A 23,333-nucleotide genomic window follows, 5' to 3' on the forward strand; every position below is an offset into this window, starting at 1 on the left:
AATCTCCCCACAACGTAAAACACACAAAAACTAGGAACAGAAAATAGGAGGTAAATAAATGTGAAGAGGTGTGTAAGGAAGCTCAATCCCTGGCTCCCACAGCGTCAGCAGGGGGAAACCACAAACCAAAGGCTCTGCTCGGAGCCAGCTGGCAGTGGACCCGTCGGCTCAGCCAGTCAGGGGAGAAAGCAGGCACCAGACGGAAAAGCCTTCAAACACAGCATGCAGTCATCATGGGTCGAAGTTCAAACCCACCCACTGACAAAAAATGTCTGGGGCAGCTGGGGGCCTCCAGGTATGGACTAGTCACCAGTCAGGGTCCCCGGGAATATGGCTACCTCACCCTATAGAGGGACTCATTCAGAGGCACAGACGGGGCCACTTCTGCCCCATAAGGGTGCAAACCCCCTGGGAAGGCTGCTGCAGCAGAAGGGGGCGCTGTGCTCCCTCTTCCCACCCGCTCCGTGCTGAGTCAGCGTGTCCTGGGACAGAGGGGGGACAAAGGCACCTCTGTGGACCAACGGAGCAAGACCCATCTGCCGGCGTGATGACTGCTGTGGGCAGTACTGGGGCTCACAGAGGACATGGGCTGTAGCCAGATGAACGCAAGAAACAAACTGAAAGCAGCAGCTGGGAGAAGGAATGGGGATGGGGGAGAAGGGCACAGAGCAGGTCACTGTCACAAGCAGTTGGCCAGAGAGTTTGGTCTCGATCATGTGCACGTGCAACCACGACAATAATGAAAGCCATTTGAAAGCAACCACGGGAAAGACACTGATGGCCACTGACGGCCCCTCCAACCCCGCTCTGATCCTGACCGGCTCTCGGCACAGCCTCGTACTGGCAGGCAGGTCTGAGTTTCCCCATCAGGTGCAAGAGGACTCACCTTACACACCGCCCAGCTCCAGCCTGGCCACCCAGGGACCCCTCCCAACCTGACCCTGTTTCAAAGACTCTGCCCACAGGGAACACAATGAATGTTCGGTGAGAAAGGTGGTCAGCGTGAATGCAGAAGAACAGGGTTTGTTCTGTCTGTAAAGAAATGAACCAGTTCATTTTAAAATTACACAGATTTTAAAAACATTTTAAAGGATCGACAAACTTCTCCGTGAGAGCTCGATCATAAATACCTTGGACTCTGCCAGCCATTTGGTCTCTGTGGCAACTGGCCCACTCTGCTGCTGGAGCATGCCGCCGATGGAGACCGTACCTCAACCAACGGGCCGGCTGCGTCCCAGTAAAATTTTATTTAAGGACACTGGGATTTGAATTGCATATGATTTTCCCATGCTGTGAAATATTATTTTTCTTTTGATTTGTTTTCAACCACTTAAAAACATAAAAAGCCATTCCAAGCTCACAGTCCATACAAAACCAGGCAGCAACAGGCCTGGGCCTGCAGGCTACTTTACAAGACACCGAAAAGACCGAACCTAAGTTTCTCCTAAAACCAAGAATTTCAGAGCAGACTGTCAATGAGAACATTGCCTGTGCCCAGTGCAGTGCCAACGAGGTTCTCAACAGGAGGACCCCGTTCCCGGCCTCCCCATCCTGTCCCAGGCACGCTCCCTCTGCTCCCTGAGCAAAACATGTCTGCCCTTGTGGGAAGGGACCCTGAGCAGTTCACATGCAGCACTGTTTCCAGATCAATGTGCAAAGCAAAACAAGGCACTTCGGGACAAGCTGAAGCTCTCCGGGTTCTGATACACAGAACAATTTGCTTCTAAGTATCCCAAAAAAACCCTCTGCGAAGTCATCGCGAACACACACGGATTTTCCCGTATTTGAGACCAATCTCGGAAAGCGTGGTAAGAGCACAGATGAACAAAGCAGCAGACACATCTATAAAGCCCAACCACCAAACACATGCTTTTTTGAATCAGGGAGTCAACATTTCAGTCACAAACAGTACACTCATCAAAACGGTTTTGCTCAATGTATTTTGAAATCAGTTCCAAATGCTGCTGCTCCACATTTCCAGAAGCTGCAAAAAGCTCATCTTTATTGATCGGCGATTAGAATTCAGCAGACACCCCAGTCTTTGCATCGAGTGCACAGAGCTCACAGGGAAATCACACACACGCATGACGGCCTCGACCACTTCCCTGAAGGACTCCGTTCCAGCTGGGGCGCCGGGGTCCTCGCACACCCCAACACAAGCCGAGTCCGTGCCCTGTGCCCCACCGAGCCCACAACACGGCAGCGGCACTTCCCGAGCGGGCGCCGCTCGCCACGCGGGGCCTCAACACGAGAGCAGCGCTGATGCTGCCGGAGAAACCTAGTCCTCCACCCCCACGTGGCCAGCGGCCCCCGTGCCAAACAGCGCGGGACACCGTCTAGAGGGAGACAAGGGGATAAAACGTGTCTCGTGCCGCAAACACATTCGGCGTATGGATCTCTCCGGAGGAAAACGCGTGCGGCGCTACGGAACAGTGCAAAACCAACAGCCACCACACCACGGGTTCCGACTTCCTCCAATATGAAGAAAAAGTGCGTCGAGGCACTTGCACTACTCACTTGTAGTATCTCTCGCTGAGTCACATGCGGCATGGCTTCCCTTTGGCCAGGGGTGCCCGAGACGCCAGGCAGAGCCTCTGCACAGTGGCAGAACGTTCTAGAGCCTGGACACCCACCAGTTCTCTGGGACGGCCCACTTGTGTGCCGAGCTGGTGTGGACCGGACTGTCACCAAGTGTGGGTCGGGAACGATGTCCCCCTTTTGCTTCTTAAAGGGAGCCGTGGGCAGGGAAGGGGCGAGCACAGTCGGCGTGGCTAGGACGAGCACCTCAGGGATGCCTCCCCTGACTTCATCTTCTTGGCCTGCCCGTTGGGTCCAGGGGGCGGGTTCTGCCGCCGCTTCTGTAGCCTCTCCTCCTTCTTCCTCAGGTAGGCGGTCACGTTGTCAAAGGTGGCCTTGTAGAGACCGCTGAAGCCCACGTCCCCGCCAGCCGCGCCTGCGCGGGAGGAATGAGAGGAGAAGCCAGGTGGGACGGGGACCAGTGTGCCTGCGGGGCCCTGCTGCAGCGGGACTGACTGGGGCTCACCGGGGACTTGCAGAGCCTGCTCCGAGGTGCCCCCAAATGCCCAACCCCCGGTGGTCACGCCAGCTGGACCTAGGATTGCTTTTAACACTACACGCCAAAGCCAGGTCACCGCTGGGAGACGAGGCACAGGGACTGTGGCTTGCACACTCGTGCTGGTGGAGCTGCCACCGTGCTGTGAGCTGCCCCATGGGGGTCTTGTGCTGGGGACTGAGGGCGGCCTCCAGCCAACAGCCAGAGAGGGAGTGAGGCCTTCAGCCCAGCAGCCTGTAGGGACCAGGACGCTGCCAACAACCACTTGCGCACCTGGAATCAGACCCCACCCCCAGGGAAGCAGTCCTTTCAGGACTGCGCTGGGACCACTAAGCCTCGGGACCCACACAAACAGCAAGATAAAAAGTGGTGTTGTTTTCACCCACCGAATGCAGTTGTTAAACAGCAACATAACAGATGCGGACTGATCTAAACATCGAGGGTTCAGGAGCATCATGACCACAGACCAGCCCCACAGGGTCGGCCTCACCAGGGCCATACACTCCACAGGGACCGTCGGCAATGTGTGTGCCTGTGCCCTGCACGGTGACCTGCCCACTCGCTCGGCTTCCCTACCCCTTCCGTGACTTTCAAGCTCAGCTGGCCCGCCTTCCCCAAGCTCTCTCCCCCTGCAGCTTCCCCCACACCTGCACTGTGAACAGGCTGTTTCATTTGCAGCAGCTCAGGGAAGCTAAGACCGCCCTGGGCTGGCCCTGCCAGGAGATCCACAGCAGGACATGCTGGACCCGGACCCAGGCCCCGGCAGGGAGGACGGCATGTGCCAGGTGGGAAGTAGGCTCGCTACCGTCCCCGACACAGTCCAGGCACAGACCCACTTGACAGTGTTGCTGGGGAGGACAGAGCCCCGTCACTGCCCTAGTCCTTCCACCCTAAAAGGAAGGATGGAAATTAAGCCTGGACCCAGAACCAACAAATCACCACAAGAACGCCTCCGTGAGACATTTAGATCACTCCTTGCTGTCAACAGAAACGGAATTTATGTTGGATCTCTCGAGTTCCAAGGAACTCTGACTTCTCCCTGGGGAATACTTTGAAAGATGTCTTCTGGGCAATAATTTCTTTACTCAAATGAAGGCGTCTGACTCCCAATGCTGGGTTACCAGTCATCCTTCTGACAGTCGCTTCAAGTCTCTGCTCAAAAAAACATCACGGGGTCGCTAGAGGCTATGTAACTAAAGGTTTGCCTTCCTCTACCAAGAGAAATGGAGTGAGGTCGGGGCATCTGGGTGGCTCAGTTGGTTGGGCGTCTGCCTTCATCTCGGGTCGTGGTACCGGGGTCCTGGGATTGAGCCCCGCACCAGGCTCTCTGCTCAGTGGGGAGTCTGTTCCTGCCTCTTCCTCTGCCTCCCCACTCACACCCTCTCTCTTGTGCGCTCACTCGCTCACGCTCTCAAATAAATAAAATCTTTTAAGGAAAAAAAAAAGAAATGGAACAGGGAAGGTCTCGTCATTCTGACATTCTCAGACAAGACTAAGTGAGGGCAGCACCCAATGCTCACTGCAGGCCCTTCCACTGACCAGGACATGTGGCTCCAATCCCCTGGCCACTCTTCACAGACTGCAGTGCCACAAGGGGGGGGGGGGGGCGGGAGTCTGCCTTCCCACTACTGCCTCTCCTCTTCCCTTGGCCTTGTGTTCCTACCGGGACCCACCCTGGGCCACGGAGACCCACAGTAGTCCACTACCTGTCCCCACACCTGAATTCGTGGCCAGGAACCACATATACGTGGTCACTCAGAGCCAGCATTTGGGGCCCGTGAGTCGCCCTGCCACTCCGTCTGGAGGCCCACCAACTAGTGGCCCCACCCAGAGGACCTGCGACACACAGTCCTGAAGGCAGAGAGGCGGACAGGACTCCAACCCTGACCCTGGTTCCTGTGTAGCTCAATCATCCTGACGCCCTGCCTGGGCGTGGGTCAGCTTCTCGGTGCCCTGACCAGCCGCCAACCTTGTGGACGGGGACACGGGAACATGCCACACATCCTGGGCTCTCACCCACAGAAGGGGCTTCCTACTGTGTATGATATTCTGCAAGCAGGCCCTGTCTGTGGCCCATCCGGGACATCGTCCTGAAAAGCAGGCCGTGCTCACACTCTCACCTTCCAACATGGCCCAATTCCCCTGAAGATGGGCAGAGACCTTCCTTAAGGCGGCACTTTCAGGATCAGCCTGAGAAGACAAACGGAAAACATTTATCGGGAAGGCGCAGGACTGCAGCCCCAGTGCTGCCGGCAAAGGCACAGACAGACCCGCCGGGTGCAGTCCAGGCTGCCGAGCCCTCGTGAGCACCAGGCAACACCAACCAGCCGGCCTGGCATGACAGACACAGCAGTCACATCCCGTCATGACCAAGACCCATGACACGTGGGCTGCCAGCGTTCTACACTCGCTCACAAGTGACCTTGTCTGAAGAGCGCAGCAGACGACATATGCCAGCTCACGGCGTTCTGTTTGCCACTGCTCTTTAGATGAAAAGAGCCCAAAGGTTCAGGGGCATCTCCAAAGCCCTTGGTCAAGTGAGCACTCGGTAAAGGATGAGACTATCAGGACAGTATCTGGTGTGCTCTACCGGACTTCCCTCGGTGTCCTAGGAGATCCCGGACAGGAAGGAGAGAGCCATGCTTTACAGATGGGCGAGCCAGCTCAGAGAAGTGTAAGGTTCGCACGTCACGCGGGGAGGAGAGGCTTGCTCAGCCCACAGCCCACACGCCTTTCTCTACTCCTGATTCCAGTGCCCCAGATACAAGGCCATGCTAAGCCTGCCAACATCAAGGACACACAGCCAAGCCACACAAACTGCTGGTTTCTCTGCTAAAGACATGTGACCAGGACAATCACAAGAAAAAATATGCCAATGAGGGCGACTACCCTGCAGGCATCATGACATTAGAGGAGCTGGCCAGGCACCCCTGCTCCCTGAACCTGCATCACAAGTCCTCCGGCCACCCCCCCCCCCACCAAGGACACAGCCCCCAGCATTAAGACATGATCGAGCTGAGAGTGGACACAGCTGTTAGCCCCCGCCACCCCCACCACAGGCTTAGAGGCAGCAGGGGCCCAACACGTCTCACCTGCCACCGGCCATCCACAGGCCTGCAGAGCACAAGGGGGGCTTCCCGGCAGTCTTGCAGGACCCACAGTCCCTGGCCCTCCTCGAAAACAATGTCCCACACTCTGTGCTGAAAAGCCAGCTGCTGTCTGTAACCCAGCTGCTGTCTGTGGGCATCGAGCTGGAAGATGTACACCACAGGAATACTTTCCACGAAGAAAGAGAGAAACGTTATTATTACAACTACCATGAGGTGCATGTGGGTGTCACTGGACACTGACCAGATCGGCCCCGAACGTAAGATCCAGCCACCGCCAGCATCTCGACTACAGGCTCCCAAGAGACTCAGCCAGAGACACCTAGCTGAGCCACCTCCGAACCCAAGAGCCACAGGAACCAAGAACTAACAGAAGTCTAGGTCAGTAAGCTCTGGGTAAGCTTGTCCCGCTAGGACAGGGAATCAGTACAGGACAAAGGAATGAGACGCGGGGAAGGGGGCTGTCCCACTGCAGCCGCCCGAGGGTGCGGGCGCTGGGCTTGGGCGCCTCCTGCCTCTAAATCTGCACCCTTATTTTAAAACAAAGGCGCCCCCTGCAGGCTTGTTAGGAGGACAAAGGAGATGGGCGGAAACACCCCCACCTGCCGGCACTTTTGAACAATGCTCGCAAACCCACTGGACGGCACGTGCTCCCCAACGCCTCCTCCTCAGCACCTCGAGCCCTCGGGCGGCCCTCCTGGGACCTGCCCTCGGTCGGGTGTGAGGGCTCTATCGGGGCCAGCCCTCAGGGGGCTGACTGAAGCGTATTCTACAACCTCTCTGACCCTCATGTGGGACTTCAGCATGCAGATGGACGCTAGTGAATTTAAACAACAAGGAAAAGAGCACCACTCCACCCAAAAGAAAGGAACCCACACGGGTCACGCAACGGCCATCCTCCCAGAGTGAAACTCACTGCAGGGACGGTTGTATGAATCAAAGGGTCTGAAGCCTCCCAACAAAGGCAACAGCCCACGGGGCCGATGGAACAACCCACGTACTCCCTGCCTTACAGGTGCACGGGATGTGCAGGACCCTGAAGCCAAGCCGTCAGCGCGTGAGCTCACCCACCAGTCACACAGCAGCGCCACGCAGCTCTCCTGGCTGCAGTAAGTGATCCTGGACGCGGCGAACCTCTGCAAGGAAAAGCAGCAACGTAACTGCACGTTCACCTGTCAGGGACCCGACTCTGGACTGTTCTGTTCAAACTGAGACCAGGCACAGCAAGACTTTGACAGCTGCCATGACGGTCAAGGAAGGAAAACAAGAAAACAGTCCTGGAACTTTCTGGAAATCAGCAAGAGAAAAGAAAGACCCAGCAGACTACCCGTTTCACAATTCCAGTGTGCCACAGCAGATAGCAGAAGCCTCTCCATGGCTCTGGCCTTCCCTCAATGTCTCCAAAGCCAACGGAACTGACCAACAAGAAGCAAGAACAGGAGGTGACAGGGAACCCAAAGGACTGTTAGCAAGACACAATCGCATGTGCAAGGTCCGCATATCCTGGAGAAGGAACGTCCAGACACCAGTCAGGAGAAGTGGGGGAGAAGGCCTGGCTTCACCAAGCCCAGCTGGAGGGGGAGGGGCCATGCCCCCGGGGGCTCTTGAGAAGGAAGCAAGGAGCCCAAGAGGCAGGGCCATCCACAGCTTGCGCAGGCCACGCAAGCCAGGCCCGAGGTCAGAAACCTGCTGACTCATGGGCCCCTCTCTGCTGCATACTCCCCCCACTCTTAGAAAGAGACTAAAGTCAACCTCACCATCCCAGAGCACCAGGAGGATAAGTGAGAGGACAGGAAGGAGGACGTGAAAGGACAAGAGGTGAAATAAAGTTACCAGAACAAATCAGGCGTCTGTGAGCCGTGGGCTTCGGGGCGGGGGGGTGGGGGGGGAGCACCAGGACTGCAGACACCCAAGCAGGAGGTGCCATGAGCGGGCAGCCAGAGCAGCAGAGCCCGCTGACCTGGGGGCGCAGGCAGCCACTTGGCTGGGTGGCCACAGCCCCAGGGTCCTTAAGGCTCCGGCCTGTGGTCAGGCCTGACCTGCCCACTTCTGCGGCCAAGTAAGGGCAGCAGCTACAGTCTCAGAGGGGAAGAGAGAGAACAGCCAATCCGAGGAGGAGGCCGTCGAGCCCTTCAACTCTGGCCCAGTCTCCTGCGGGCCGGCAGGGGGCCCAGGGGAAAGTGCAAAGCTCCCGTGAGGACAACCAGGACACCCCAGTCATCAAGAAACCACCCCAAGGGCCAGCTCTGCAGGCCTGGAGAGCCACGTACGCACACTGCTCCCTCCCTGCCAGGCCCAGGAGGGCCTCTGGGAAAACGGGTGGGGCCATCCTCAGTGACCAGCCTGGACCTCAGCCGGGCAGGGAACCAGCCCGGGAGCATCACAGAGCTGGGTGTCCATGACAACAGAATCCCGAGCACCCCAAACGGCAGCCCACACATTCTCCCTGAAAAATCTCTGACAACCAAAGGCCCAGGTGACCTGACCTGGGGATACACTGGCCGTGTGGGGTCCCAGGGGTAAGGGGGTGGTCATAATATTAATCCGCGACAAAGGGAGAGGCTCGGGAAGGGTGCTCAGCTGCCTGACTGTCTCTAAACCCTGGAGAAGCTCTCTGCTCAAGCACCGCTATCTTTTCCATTTCCAAGCAGGACTAGAGGAGGCATTTCTGTAACGCAGCTGCTCAAACACAAGTAAGGTGAGACAGAAGTTATTTCCCACTTACGGGAACAGGCACCTTTAGAATCAGAAATACACGATCTCCCCCAAGCCGGAAGACGTCTGTGTTGACAGCAAGGACAGGTCTCCAACGCAAAGCGGTTTTGTTCATGGGACCCCAGTGACTGGAGAGGCACCCTACAAGCCCCAATAAACCCGAGACAGAAGCGTGACGTTACCTTGTCGCCCCACGGCTCTGCCGGCTCCTGCAGGCTGGTCAGGTGACAGCAGTGCAGCTCTCGGCCACTTCGGTACTCCCAGAGCCTCAGGGTGCAGTCCTGCACACAGCATGGACAGGTCAGCACACGGGGAGAGGACAGCCCCAGAGCACGGGGGCTTCTGGCAGGGGGTGGAGCACTGCTCAGCGGCAGCCAGTGCTGTGGCACCCTGCTCTCAGGGATGACCTGCGGCCATGCAAAACACCCACAATCCCCACGTGGCAGAACGGGCAAAAGACCCGAGACAACCTGCCTGTTACGTGCAGGACGTCAGAGACCGCAGCTGCCGTACTCGCACTGGGAGTGCACACGCGCACACACACACACACAGACGTTTCAAGGGTCACACATTCGCACGGGAGACATGTGGGTGGGGTCCCGCCTCCCTGTTCAGGAACAGGTGAAAAGGGGGCGTCTGCTCAGTACCCGTGAGACTGTCGTTTGGTGCAGCCTGTGAGGAGACTGGCATGTGTACCGAAAGCCTTGGTGCTCCAAAAATAAGCAGAAACGCAAGAGAGAACCCGTATCAACAACTGCTCGTCACACATCTCGCTGGAAGGACAGGACAGAGAAAGAACTGCGTATCTGAGAACAATTGGGACACACAGGGAGGGAACCAGAGCCTAGCTGGCTCGTCTGCTCGGCCGGCATCCCGGGACTCCCGACCCCGGGCACCAGAGTCCATCGCTGACAACACGCACGCACAGGCCCACGTGCACCAGAAGCCTGGATTCTACGCAATCCAACGAAACGGCACTGACACAGCACATGCAGAGTTCCTCAACGACCGGGAGAAAAGGAAGAAGAGCGAGTCCCCCAGAGCGGAAGAGCCGGGGTGTACGGGGGCTCGGCAGGCGCAGAATACCCGCCAGGGAACCGGGAACGGCAGACAAACAAGGAGGCGAAGGCCCGCCCACCCCAACCTCCTGCTGCCCTGCCGGGAAAAGGATGTTTCTGAGATGTGAGGTCTCAAGGACGGACACATCACGACACCAGACAATGGTGAGGCCATCTGGGAGCAGATGAAGGTAGGGGACCGACCACAGGAGGCCACGACACAGCAGGCTGGGCCCAGCAGGCCCGCAGCAGTGCAGCCACCGGCGGTGGAGGGGGGGGGCAGTCAGAGTGGCTGGACTCCCCACCCCTGTGACCTGCAGAGCCGCGGGTTCACCATCTGGATGGAGCCCGGGAGCAAGAGACCGCCGTCTCAGGGATGCCAGAGCCACACCAAGGGGCACCACCGGCCCTCCCCAGTCACCTCCTGGAGCACGGAGACAGGCCTGACGCCCAGAAAGGTGAAGACTGGGCCAAGTAACCACCAGAAAAGGGCTGACCCAGATGGCCTACAGGTGCCCAACTCCGACACCCTGGGCTCCCAGACGCAGCGCCTCCACCATGCTGGCCAGTGCCCTGTCCCCGTCATAAATGGACAGACGCGATCAGCGGACACCCACAGGAAACCTCCACTGGGAAAGGTGGACACACAAGGGGAAGGAAACACACACGTGACCTCGGGGAGATGGGAGATCCTCCACTCGGGCCCGATGAACGGGGCGCAATAAGAAAAGGACACTCTGAGGGCAAGAAAAAGCTCCTGACAATTACCAGGAACAGCAGAAACAAAAGCCCCACAGGACACTACCAAACAAAGTTGAGGACAAGTCCCGAAAAGCAGAAGCAGAACATGAGAGGCCAAAGGAAAGAAAAAGAACCAGGCAACATAGCCCAATATCCCACAGCACAGATTCGAGAAGCACCCAAGTGGGGACACTCCTGGGACCAAGGACCTCAAATCGCAGGGGCCACTCACCATGCAAGCCAGTCTCCAGAGCCCAGCCCCCGTCTCCCCCAACTTCCGAGCACAGGGGCCCGAAAAGGTCCAGAGAAGGGGAACAGATCCTACAGAAAAGGCCCCGACCGCCAAACTCAGAATGGCCTCAGACTTTTCAAGTGAAAGTGGGAAAAAAGCCAAGCACAGAAACCAACCAGAGAATACACCGGCCCCACGCCTTCCAAATCCCTGGGAGGAACGCTCACCTCGAGCTCTATGCCCGCCCACCCACCAGGCACCAGGGGTCAGGGGCACTTCCAGGACAGCAGCCTTATGACAATACCCTCCTTCCACCATCAGAGGCAGTGCTCTGAAACAGACATGAGAGACAGAGAAAGACAGACAGACACAGACAGACAGGATGAATATGAGCATAGGGGGTGCTACGGGAGGTGTAGCCCATCAGGAAAGGGGATGAAGGGCAAGACACCACCACAGAGAGAGCGGGAAAACACACGGAAAAGGCGTGCTCTTATTTCTCGATTGCTCTCGTTCTCTGGATATGCGGGGCGGCCGTTAAGAAGGCTGCAGGGCCTAAAGGCGCACCTTGCAGGGGCGCTGGGAGCCACGGCCATCTTGCACTATTGGCCTAACAGCAGAATTTCACTTTACAAGTATATGTGCTTCTAATGAAAACAAAAAGTGCACTCTGCAAGGTGTGGGGCACACGGTGGGCAGCGCAGCCCTGCCGCCAGAGCACAAGCCCTCCTGCATCTTCGAACAGGATCACGAGCAAAATGCCCAAACTTGCCAAGCTGGCGCTAAAATCAAAGGTGTTCGTTTTACTTTTCTGGGTGCTTGAATATTTTTTTTAACATGAAAAAGACTGGAAGATATAGGTATAGCAAAATTCACAAAAACTGGTTGCCTCTGGGGACTCGAGCCACATCTGTTTTCTTGTTTGCTATCGCAGGACCCCGCACCGCTGGGATGAGTAGGACACGGGACCACAGAAACTGTGAGAACACAAACGTGGTGAAGGAATGAAGCACAGACACGCAGACAGTGGCCAGATGTCTGCAGGACGCCAGGGAGGCCACTGTCCCCACCCAGAAACCCTAAGTCTTAGGAGGTTCAGGGGCCTCCCGTGCAGCTCCCCCCGCTCCTGCCGCCAGGCACCTGAGTCCCATAAAACACTAAGGGGCAGGAAAGACAGGAGGAATAGGACAGAGCTGAAAAGAAAGGAAGAATGAGACACCATCAGTAATTCAAAACCTTCGCTTTGGCAAAAACTACGGCTTAATGATCCTTTTAAAGATTATTCCTCAGAGCCAAGTCCCTGATCACTAAACCATCCATGGCTTCAAGCCCCAACTGCCAGGACATACAAGCTTTCGTTACCCATCAAAGCCCCCACCAAGGTCAGGTGCCCTGCCCAAGGGCCAGGGCGAAGAGCCAGCACAGCAGTAACTGGATGGAACCCATGTCCCCCAGGACTCAGAAGAAGTCTTCGCACCGACTGTCAGAACGGAGATCACCATGCTGTTACAGATGTGACAGCCCTGAGAACACACTCCTCACAGCCCATTCCAGTGTGACACACACACACCCTTGAACGGAAAGCCCGAAGCAAGGAGCCAGCCACAGTCCGCTCCGAAATTCGGAAAGCAAGCACCATCTAGTGGACAGCCACCAAGTGAAAGAACCACAAGTGGGAACAACAGAGCTCATGGCTGGCAGCCCCCGCACAGCCCCCCGCTGAAAGGCACCCGCAGGTGCACACGGCAGAACAAAACACTTACCCCAGAGGAAGACAACAGCAGCTCAGGGTGGTCGGGCACCACGAAGATACGGCTGACGAACCTACAGTGCAAAGAGAAGCAGAGAGGGGCCAAGTTCCAGGGCGCTGCTGCGACGTCTGTCACCTCAGGGAGAAGCCTTCCCCCCAAACCGACCCCCAGCGAAAACTGCCATGTGTAGTTAGACAGCACTGAGCACGCACGAGAAGCACGCCGTGTCATTCTCTGGGCCCCAACAGCCACAACAACCTCCGAGCAGGAGGGGGCCCCAGCCACGCTGTTGGAAAGATCCACGAGCATCTGTGCTGCTCACTCCGGCTGCCCTGCTCACAGCCCGAGACCTTCCCTGCAGGTCTGTGACGACAGGGAGCCTCGGGAGGAGACATACAGGACAGAGCAGGGGCGGAGGGCGAGCCGCCAACACCAGCCAGCGGACAGACCAGACCTCTTGCCTTCACCCCGGGGTCTGCCGGCTGTGAGCCAGCCTCAAGCCCCACAAGGGGGACAGCCTTCCCTGCTTCTCTCCCAGCGGTAACGTGACCACTAGCACACGGCTGCCGGGGACGCCCAGGACTGGCTGGCCCAAGCACTCCCCTGACACAGGACAGCCGTTATAGAGGCTGTCAGTCACCTCAACGACTCAAGGGGCGGAAACCAGTTTGCACAGATTTTACACAAGGTTCTTAAACACCTATTTTTACTCCTTACTCGCTAAAGTACCTGCTGAGCGCCTACTACCTGCCACTGTGCTGAGGGCTGGAGACGGCAGTGAGCACAGCCACAAAGGCCCTCCGTCCAGGGCGCTGGCAGGAGACAGGCCAGCGGCGGCCTCAGAAGAGCACAGCCCAACATAAACACGGTGCGGGCCATGCCATTTACGTTTGCAAGTGACCACGTATGAAAATAACTGACACTACTCTTCCTTAACTCAATTTATCCAGAATATTACCATCTCAACACACAACCTAAATTAAAAATCAATAACAAGCTGTTTTTATGATTTTTTTCACATGAAGTCTTCGAAATCAGGTCTTAGACACTCACGGCACATCTCACTTCAGACTTCAGGGCTCTGGGCTCCTGTCTGGATGGTGCAGGCTAAGAGAAAAGCAGAGCAAGGTGGGACGAGGGGAACGGGGGCCTTCCTGAGAAGGCAGGTGGCATCTACCAGGCACTGAAGAAGTGGAAGAGAGCACAGGGCCCTGTAGGAAGAGCATGCCCATTAAGCAAGGACAGCACATGCAAAGGCCCTGAGGCAGGAGTGTGCCAGTGGGGGTGGGGTGGGAGGCAGCAGACCCCAGTGAGAAACAGCGATGGAGGGAGGGCCACGGGGCTTACAGGACATAAGTCTGGATGCTGGATTACTAGAAAGCTGAATTAAAGCCCACATCTGCTGTCAGGAGCTACAAACTCGGCCACCAGCGACCCTCACAGAGGTCACTTTACATTCCATTCAAAACCAAGAACACAGGAGCAATCTCCAGAATTAAGTCTCTCCGATGTATCCCACTGCCTCCAATAATGTAGTGTTAAACATTTTAGCAAACAAAACAAAGGGCTTCTCCTCTCCTCACACCGTAATTAGCCTTGAACTCGAGAAGAGTAACGTTCCTTAGAAATGCCTCCCTTGCAAAACGTCAAAATTCAATTACTAGAAGAGAACTCATTTGGCAGAAAAGAAGTCATAAAGGAAGGACCGCCGCCTGGGCTCAGAGATGATGTAAGTCCTGGACCGTTCAAATTACCAAAGTATGTTCCCCCTGGCACACACCCCCTCACCGGCTGCTAACCACTGTAGGCATTGACAGGCGTCTACGCTGAGGAAGGAGTGTTCTGGAAACAAGCCCTCGCCCGGAGGCCAGCGTGGGGACCACTGGTGAGCGCTAACGGCAGGAGGTGGAGGGCTTAGAGTGAAGGCCTCTCACACACAGTGCTCTGCTGGCTCCCATGGGCAGTGCCACCACCACCGTGTGCAGTGACCACACCCTGAGGTGTCAGACCTCAGTGCCGACAAGAAAACCTCTCCCCGACACACATGGGAAGGGAAGAGAAGGAAGAGGTGGAGGTTCTGACGGCCCCTGGGCAGAAGCCCACACCAAATGGGGCCTTGCTGGGGAGCAAGCTGCCTTGGGCAGTGTCGCTCACGCAAGGCTGTCCCTCTTCCCCAAGGCCCTCGCCAAGCAGCAGGAGGCCCCAGCTTCACCACCAGCTGCCCAAGCTGAGCGGCCCAGCCGTGCTTCGAGCCTGAGCTTCCTCCTGTGGGGCAGGAAGGGGACTCACTCTGCGTGTCCGAGGCAGAAGGACTCAATGCTGTGCGGTGCTGCAGCCCAGCTGACCCGGATCTTCTCATCCCGGTCGGCAGTGAGGACATAGCGGTCGTCGGGACTCACGGCCTGCACACGGACAGACCTGCTGGTGAGGGAGACCAGAGCTGGCCCCCCAACCCCCACCCCCAGGACCTGTCCCTAGCTCTACACGGTGCCACAGCCGTGTCCAGATGCCCATTTCAACGTAACTCCTCCCTACCACCTGCCCCACGCCCCACGGCCTCCAGCACCTGCTCGCCTTCCTCTCCTTCCTCCTTCAAGTGTCCCTGTGGCCAACCAGTCACAAAGTCCTGGGGGTTTTTCCTTTAAGAACCCCTCCCTTATTGTCCCTGCCTCTCTGGTCGGGTCCCACCCCAGCTCCAACTCCCACTAGCTGCCCCCAGCCCTCACCAGGCCTCTCGGGGAAACAGCTCCTGGCTCAGGGGCTGGAAGGACACTGAGGTCAGGCCCGTAAAGCACGAGGACAACCTTAGGCCTTGAGATGGTGCCTGCCCTTCCCACACGCCTCCTCTACCATGTCACCCAACCCAGGCTGTCCCTTAAATCCGGAACCACCCAGCCAACTCCCATGGGCATTCACCATGCCAGGCTCACCATCCTGAATCCCATCCCACGAGCTCCCGCTCACAGATCTGCAGAGCTGTCCCTGCTACAGAACCCAAACGCCGACAGGTGGGCTCACAGACCCAGCCTCACCTCCCCATCAGACCCCTGCCCCTGCCCCCAGCTGACTGCAGCAAACTTAATCAGGCCCATCACCCACATACCACATCCAACAGCATCGACAGGTGCCCAAGCTCAAGCTTGCCGCATTCCTGTGGCTCCAACACCGAAAAGGAATAAACATCCCCAGACTTGTCGGCCACCAAAAGCTTCTCCTCCGAGGCTGTGAAGGTCAGGGCCGTGCACCTCCTCACCACGGTCCTGGAAGGCAAGAGACGCCCACCATCGGCTTGCACAGGTCAGCACGAGATGGGCCAACAGACCTGCAGGCTGGACCTTCTGCTGGCGTGTCAGCCCCACACGTGTCTCCCCTTCCAGTCACCAAAGGCAGTGCCAAAAAAATAAAGTGATTAAGAGAACAGAAACAAAGCCAATGCCTTAGACCAATTTTACTTTGGAATATCTTTGCCTTTGTGATAGCAGAATCTGGGTGGTGGACATCTAGGCGTCCAGTGTGAAATCTTCTCAAATTTGCTGTGTTTTAAGACTATCATAATTATAAAATGTTGGGAGAATTGCCCCTTGACCCCAGCACCTCTACTGTGCATTCTGGAGAAGAAAACGGTCAACTTCATAAATACCCAATGTGCTCTGATCAGACCCAGAAGCACACACACCACGTAGGGGTAGGGCCCTCCTACCCCTGCAGCTTCCCATCTGGGACCACCAAGTCCACACCTCAGCCCGGGGCCCTGCCATGCGGGCATCCCACCTGTGCTGCTCCTGCACAACGCCCCTGAGGATGGGGCTACACACCTGTCAGCCCACGCGGCACTCGGCTGTCCCTCCCCCACGGGACAACTCCGAAGGAAGGCAAGCAAGCCACCGCGAATGGCACGCACTGCTGGGGAGGTCTGCGTTCCGGCTCAAGCTGTGTGACGGCTAACACGCTCCCAAATTCAAACCTTTGGTCCAGATTCGCAAGACCCATCACATTTGCCGGTTGGTTCCACACTGTGCCAGCCTAAGAACAAAGTTACAGCTCCCGCCACACGCACCCCTCCTCCTCCGGGGTCTCACTACTGGTGGCAAGCAGGGTGCGTGCGGCTTCCTCCCACTCGCGCTCTCACCGTTCACCTCCTTCTACTGGCATCTCTGCAGCAGAACGTGCTTTCCACAAGGCAAGACCCTGTACTTTGCATCCTATGGCAGATGCCACGTGTGCCCTGCTTCGCACACGAACAACAGGTTTGTCCGCATTACCTACATTTGTGGCTCTCCTCAAAGGAGCGGCATCCCTGCCCTCCTGTCACCGGGGCAGGTGGAGAACCAACTTTCCAACACGAGCCAGTGTCTGTGCACACGGTGCCCAGCTCCCTGCAGCTGGGGCCCCACACGTCACTTGAAACAGAAACTAAGGCTCGAAGAAGCCACGTTTCCCACACGGGGACCACACAAAGACCTCCCAAGTTCTCGGAAGCCCAGGGACAGAAGGACAGAAAATGCAGGGCAGCGGGCCTGCAGCCATGTCCTGGGGCTCCGCCACCCACAGTGCTGAACCCCCTCCTGCACGCACCTGAGCCGGGGGAGCCCCAGAAGGATGAGGAGTGGTATCAATACGGAGAAAACAACAGAAGAGCATGGGGCTCCAGGCGAGACTAATCAACTCCCCAAGCACGCGGTCACCAAAATGCCACTGTGCATTCAGACGGGCACTCACGCAGCCATGCGGCCATCAGTCCAAAGCGGTGGCCTGGGCTGGTCCCGCAGGAGTCTCGGGCGTGGACTCACATGAGTACCGGCCACTGCCCGCCCCCACCGCCCCAGCTCAGTCCAGAATCTTGTCCCTTTGTCCTCTGCCAGTGGGGGGGCTTTCATCTTCTCAGGCCAAGTTAGTCCTGGCAAGGACTCCAGGACACTGCTTGGCTGTACAGAGCAGATGAGGGTGAGTGTCTGAGGGGTCAGGTCACAGACGTGGGCAGACAGGTCATGAGACCAGACAGTGGGTGGCTGGCCACTTTGCCCCATCAGAAGGTGTGGGCCTCACCCATCTTTGGGGTCTCTGCACTCCCCCCTCTCTCCACAGAGTCACAGGGTTCACAGCCCAGCATTCCCATCCTCATGCCCCCCAGGGCCAGCCTGACCCTCTCCCCTCTGCCACCACCAAGCGGAGCACCGCTGGTCAGGTAGCTGAGCCCTGAGATCCCCCACATGGGGCTGGTGCCCACCCAAGCCCACCTCCGGCAAGCCACACCTATTCAACAAAACAGAGTATGCAGGGGCCCTGTGGCCCGCCAGGCCCTGCAGGGCACCAAGGATACCAAGTTCCCCGACACCACACACCCCCAGCAGTCAGGCAGCTTCGGGCAGAACAATCGCATTTCCTGGGGCTTTGCCTTTCCACATATTCGCAGTATTTCAAAACAGGCATTTTCTGCAACAGTGTGATCTCCTACATAAGACTTCTCACTAATAAATGCACACATCACAATAGAAAATATCATGTGACCCCAAGTGACCCTCTTTAGTTCAGAAAACCTGGCCTCGGTTCTGGGCCTTTGTCCAGAAACTGAAACCTTGAAACCAATCACTGCTACCCACTATTTCCATCTGGGCTTTTCCTTAAAACCCTCCATGGTTAAGTATTAAAGCCACTGGAGAGCTCCTTGGTCAAATGTGGATAATACGGGCCCAGGACACCCTCAACACTGAACTGAACGTCAGACGCATGGAGGATGGGTGTTTTTCTGAGGAAGGGGTCCATCTGTCTGTGCCCCCCCCCCCCCCGCCAAGGGTAACGGATGCTGGACCAGGCAGCAGCACATCTTACGCTGAGATCAGCATACAGCCACAGGACAAGACAACCTGAGAAGTGCAGCCCCTAGACCTGAGACATGATCCGGCCCGACCCCTTCATTCATTCAGTGGCTGACACAGGCAGGATGGGAGTTATCCAGGGTCCTCCAAGCAACATCTGCATGCGCAACGTACCTTCCACAGGCAACACGAGAGGCCCCGCACACCTATCACAGAGGTTTCCGATACAAAGCTATTCTGCTGACGTCAATGCAAACACCAAGACAAAAGATACAATTAAACAGGAAAAAAAAAATGCCAGGTGCCAACCACTATTCGCTAACATGGAACTGCCCACCCTGAGTGTTCCTAGATCTTTACACAAAGAAAACTGCCAACACACTACCTTCAAAAGACAAAACAAAAACACGGCCTCTTCCCCTCAAACACCGCCAGACCACACTGCAGAGGGAACCAGACATGTACACATCCTCCTCTGTGCCTGAATACCCACCCTGAGCCTTACACTCCAGAGACCTCGCCCTCCATTCCCTGATAGCCTGACAGCCACAGGGACCCAATGACAGGCAAGAAAAGTCTAGATTCCTCCTTCCAGACCCTGCACAATGCCCTCAGGGAATGGCCAGAGCCCCGCCAGGAGCCCTGGTTCCTCGCCCTCCAGTCAAGGTGCAAGCGCCGCCACAAGACGCAGGGGCATGTGGGCCGGCTGTGTGGGCGACCCCTTGTCCCAAGTTCAGGATGAAGCGCTACCCCCAAGCGGGGTGCACATACCAACAAAGACTGCCACCTGCAATGTGCCTTTTTACTCTTCTTAGAAAATAAGATGCAAGAGGAATCCAACAAGCATAGCTCTCCCCGATACAGGTGTGAGCCAGCTACAAAGTGAAATCCTAACCTTGCTGTGAGATAGTTCAAACACAAGCTGCATGTATGAATCTGTTATTCTCAAGGGACACTTAAGCCGTGCAGCCTCAGGGAGGCAAGGATGAGAGGAAGGCTGACTCTGCTCCGTGTGGGTGTTTCCAACCCGGTCACAGACATCATAATTCCAGCCCTCACCCACCTGAGGGAATAAAGAACTTACTATCAGGACACTGTCAGGACCCAAGAGAAATTTACACCTGCCCAGGGCCTGTATCAGCATCACCCAGCACCTCCTCTCCTAAGCCTGCTAATTTTCCTCATTTCTGCCAGCACGAGGCTGGAGGAACACTGGAAAGCAGGATGGCATAGTGGCCAGGGGTACCAACTGTGGAGCCAGAGTGACCAGGGGCAGGGCCCAGCTCTGCCCTCCAAGCTGACTGACCGGGATCAGCTTCCAGGCTCCAGCCAGGGATGTGGGTATCAACAACGCCCCCGCCCCCCTTGCACAGGGTTGTTTTGAGGATCCGATCAGTTAACACACATAAGGCACTGACAACAGTGCCCGGCACGTGGCTGAGACTACATGTTAGCTGCTTGTTCGCTGTCACTGTCACCATAGCTGAGGGCATGCAAGTGTAAGCTGTGCGGTCAACATGGTAATTATTCAACGTTAGCATTTCATACCTGACACTCAGACATTGCCATGGTTTTGTACGGAAAAGAATCAGACGCTTACTGTCATCAGTTAAAGCAAAATAGCGGCCCGACTGGGCGAAGGTGGACGCCAGAATCGTGTCATTCCCCTTATCCACGGGCTGCCCGTCCTCCCTGAGAAAGAGAAGACAAGGACGATCAGGGCTTACCTGAGTAAACAAGGCTGCATTCCTCCAGGCTGGCCTTGTTCGTTTATAACATGAGCAGAGACAGAAAATGGCACAAGGTTCACATAGCCAGAATATAAATGCATATTAAGTGGACAAGGGGAGGTTCAAAACAGCTGTAATTTGGGGGCGCCTGGGTGGCACAGCGGTTAAGCATCTGCCTTCGGCTCAGGGCGTGATCCTGGCATTATGGGATCAAGCCCCACATCAGGCTCCTCCGCTATGAGCCTGCTTCTTCCTCTCCCACTCCCCCTGCTTGTGTTCCCTCTCTCGCTGGCTGTCTCTCTCTCTGTCAAATAAATAAATAAAATCTTTAAAAAAAAAAAAAACAGCTGTAATTTTTAAGGAGTAAATCTAATTAAACAGAAAAATCTCTCAGCACACACACCAGAATACAAAGGGCTGAGCCAGAAAGACCCTCTGAGATCCATGGTCCACTCCCACACAGACATGCACAAATTGAAGACTAGAGTCAAGGACTAAATCATATTAAAAAAAAAAAAAACTGAGCCATAAGGTCAATTTTTCTAGAAAAAGGCACCATACAAAATTATCACTCTCCGCTTTCCTTATCTTTCAATTAACTAAAGCTAACTTCAACGCATACGCTGCATTATTTTAAGATGCCCACGAGAGTTAGTTACTGACAGAAACTAAAAGTATTTAGAAAAACCCTACTATTCTTAACACCAAATTAAAGTTAGTTCCACGTTTCTTTCCCGAGGTGGTTCGTGCACAGGGCATTGTAAACAGAAACGAAGACTTCGGTGCATCAGCCAGTTCCTCAGTGAGACAATTCACTTCTTAGGCTACCCCGTCCCATTTAGTCCAGCCATGATTAGGCCTGAAGAGGCTGCCCCGTTATCTCACCCTTTATTCTCTTGTGACTTCTTTCCTGCAGTGCTGCAATCGTATGTGAAGAGGACGTCATCATCACTAAGGAAAAACAGAAAGATTTTAAAGGGAGCACTTTAATGAAAATGTGAGGTTTTTTTCCTGGAGCACAGATATTCTCGTACTCAATAAATTAAGGGTCTCATCCACAACAAGAAATTGTCTGGGTATAGTTATTGCATAGAAAGGCTGAGGAGCTTTCGTTACTTCATCTTTTCAGATTTGTCATACACCACTGACATGGTTCCATGCCAAATAATCTGTTAAGTAAAACAGACGAGGACAAAAACTCAACAGAAGTAATACATTATTCTTTCACGCCCTAGAAAATCAATGCAAGACGGTTATGTTAGAAGAAATTATGTTCTGATGTTTTTGGGTGAGATTCCTGCATCCAAATTTAAAACTGCCACCATTTAAAAATGTCTCAACTACCCAAAGAAGCCCCATGGCTGCCTGTACCTGCCAGCACAGGAGTCAGACCCTTAGCTCTCTGCAGTTTATGCCCATCTTCGCCCTTCCAGTGCTCGGCAGAGACCAGGCATTTGTACAAACTTATAGCCTTTGAAGTAACCGGGCTCAGACTCTTTTCCCACGGAACACTATGGTGCTGCAAAGAGTGGTTCTCTGAGTCAGAAACTTTGTCACCAGTCTCTTTTCTCAAGAGGCACAGAGGAGAAATCCTATGTTTAAAAAAAAAAAAAAAAAGGCGGGGGGGGGGGGGTGTCTGGGTGGCTCAGGCCATGATCCCAGGGTCCTGGGATCCAGCCCCCTGTTGGGCTCATGCTCAGCACAGAGTCTGCTTCTCCCCGTTCCTCTGTCCTTACCACCCCCCGCCCCCCGCTGCTCATGCTCTGTCTCAAATACAAAAAAAAATGAATCTTTAAAAAAAAATGATGGATTTATTACACTTGATATGTATCAAATGTAATATCAAGTATAATAAACCCCTGCCTCCCAGTGGCATGTCAGATACCATCAACCTCTAAAAATAATCTGGAATATACCACAAATTTGTGAGCAAACTTTTTGTGTAAACTAAATCTAGCACTGATTTGGATTTCCAAAACTCAGCTTTGAGCAAAGAGCAGAAAGTGCATTTACATTTGACAGACACATCGTCTGTTTCAAGTATGAACCCAAACTACCCCGGGAAAGATGCAAGGGGCCGAAACTGACCACGGGACAAGACTATTCGATCAACACTTAATGTTAAAAATCCTGTGCGAGAAGGAGCATGAAACTGGGGCAAGCTAAAGCAGACCCGTGTGCAGGGGCACTGGAGAGGATAAGACCTAGAGCCCCGAAGGGCAGGCAGAGCGGGCTCGACGTCTGCGGGCGAGGGGGGCAGGCGCCACGCCTGGAGAGGGAGGAGAGAGGGAGTGCGCCCGGGACTCAGGCCCGACCGGTTCCCCGAGGGCAGGGATGGCCTTCCTCCCAGCGCCCCAGGGCGGGGGCGGCCGCCGACCCCGAGACAGCGCGGTGGCCGAGTCCAGGCCCCCGTCGCCCCACGTGACGCGTCCCGAAGCGTCCGGCGCCGACCCGGCAGAGAACGCGAGGCCCGCTGCAGCCGGCGAGGGGCGCGCCGGAGGCGGGTCTTGAGAGGAGGCGCTGGCACGTGGCCCGGCCGAGGAGGCGGCGGGAGACACCGGAGGTCCTCCCTAGGGCGGGCGTCGCCTTCACGGCGCGAGGGAATCTGACTCTCCAGGCCCCGACGCGCGCCCGCAGCCTGGGCTCCCCGCTGCAGGAATAGCCCCCTCACCTGTTCGCAGTGGAGGTGACCAGGAACCGGCTGCCGCCCCGCACCACCAGCACCTGCCCGCACAGCGCCAAGCCAGCGGAACTCGCCATTTGCCCGCCCGCCGCACCGCCCCCCACGTGCGCCGCCGAGCCCCTCTTCCTGCCGGCGCCGCACAATGACGTCATGCGCAGGCGCCGCGAGGTGACGCCACTCGGCCCGCCCCCGCGGTGGCGGAAGCCGCGGGCACGCGCAGAAGGTGCTCTCAGCCTTCGCCTTTTCGGTGGTGTCTGCTCCGTGGGTGGCCGGGTTGGTGCGTAGGGTATTCCCTACGCCCACGTGGGAACGCATGCGGAGCGTTGTTCTTTTCTCCACATTGGGCAGGGCCGCTCTGGATCTTTCTCCGCTGCAGCTGGGCGACGTGGTCCTGCTGGTATCTGCTGGGCTCTTAGTAATAGTTCCT

The 23,333-nt window shown here is 56.1% G+C and overlaps 1 protein-coding gene across 2 annotated transcripts; it reads right to left on the reverse strand.

The window, feature by feature from the left end:
• Nucleotides 1-1,970: 1,970 nt before the first annotated feature.
• Nucleotides 1,971-23,045, reverse strand: WDR4 (WD repeat domain 4). Of its 2 annotated transcripts, XM_026498253.4 has the most exons (11): nt 22,895-23,045; nt 21,109-21,174; nt 20,042-20,185; nt 15,781-15,937; nt 14,967-15,079; nt 12,690-12,750; nt 9,078-9,176; nt 7,252-7,316; nt 6,166-6,349; nt 5,194-5,263; nt 1,971-2,953 (listed from the first exon to the last, which is right to left on the reverse strand). In XM_026498253.4, exons 1-11 carry the CDS (start codon nt 22,981-22,983, stop codon nt 2,772-2,774), a joined length of 1,230 nt encoding a protein of 409 aa, XP_026354038.1. In that variant the 5' UTR covers nt 22,984-23,045; the 3' UTR covers nt 1,971-2,771. The 2 variants fall into 2 exon arrangements, with proteins under 2 accessions (XP_026354038.1, XP_026354124.1); XM_026498339.4 differs by lacking the exons at nt 21,109-21,174; nt 22,895-23,045 and having other exon boundaries at nt 20,094-20,186.
• Nucleotides 23,046-23,333: the final 288 nt, after the last annotated feature.

This window comes from Ursus arctos, unplaced genomic scaffold (genome assembly GCF_023065955.2).
Source record: "Ursus arctos isolate Adak ecotype North America unplaced genomic scaffold, UrsArc2.0 scaffold_4, whole genome shotgun sequence".
Lineage (NCBI taxonomy): Eukaryota > Metazoa > Chordata > Mammalia > Carnivora > Ursidae > Ursus > Ursus arctos.

Coding starts and splice junctions, on each gene's coding strand:
- WDR4 (XM_026498253.4), bottom strand. CDS start 22,983: ATGGCGAGTTCCGCTGGCTTGGCGCTGTGCGGGCAGGTGCTGGTGGTG. Junction 6,350..7,251: donor GTGGCGCTGCTGTGTGACTG/GTGGGTGAGCTC, acceptor CTTCGTGGAAAG/TATTCCTGTGGTGTACATCT. Junction 2,954..5,193: donor GAATTGGGCCATGTTGGAAG/GTGAGAGTGTGA, acceptor CCTCCCGCGCAG/GCGCGGCTGGCGGGGACGTG.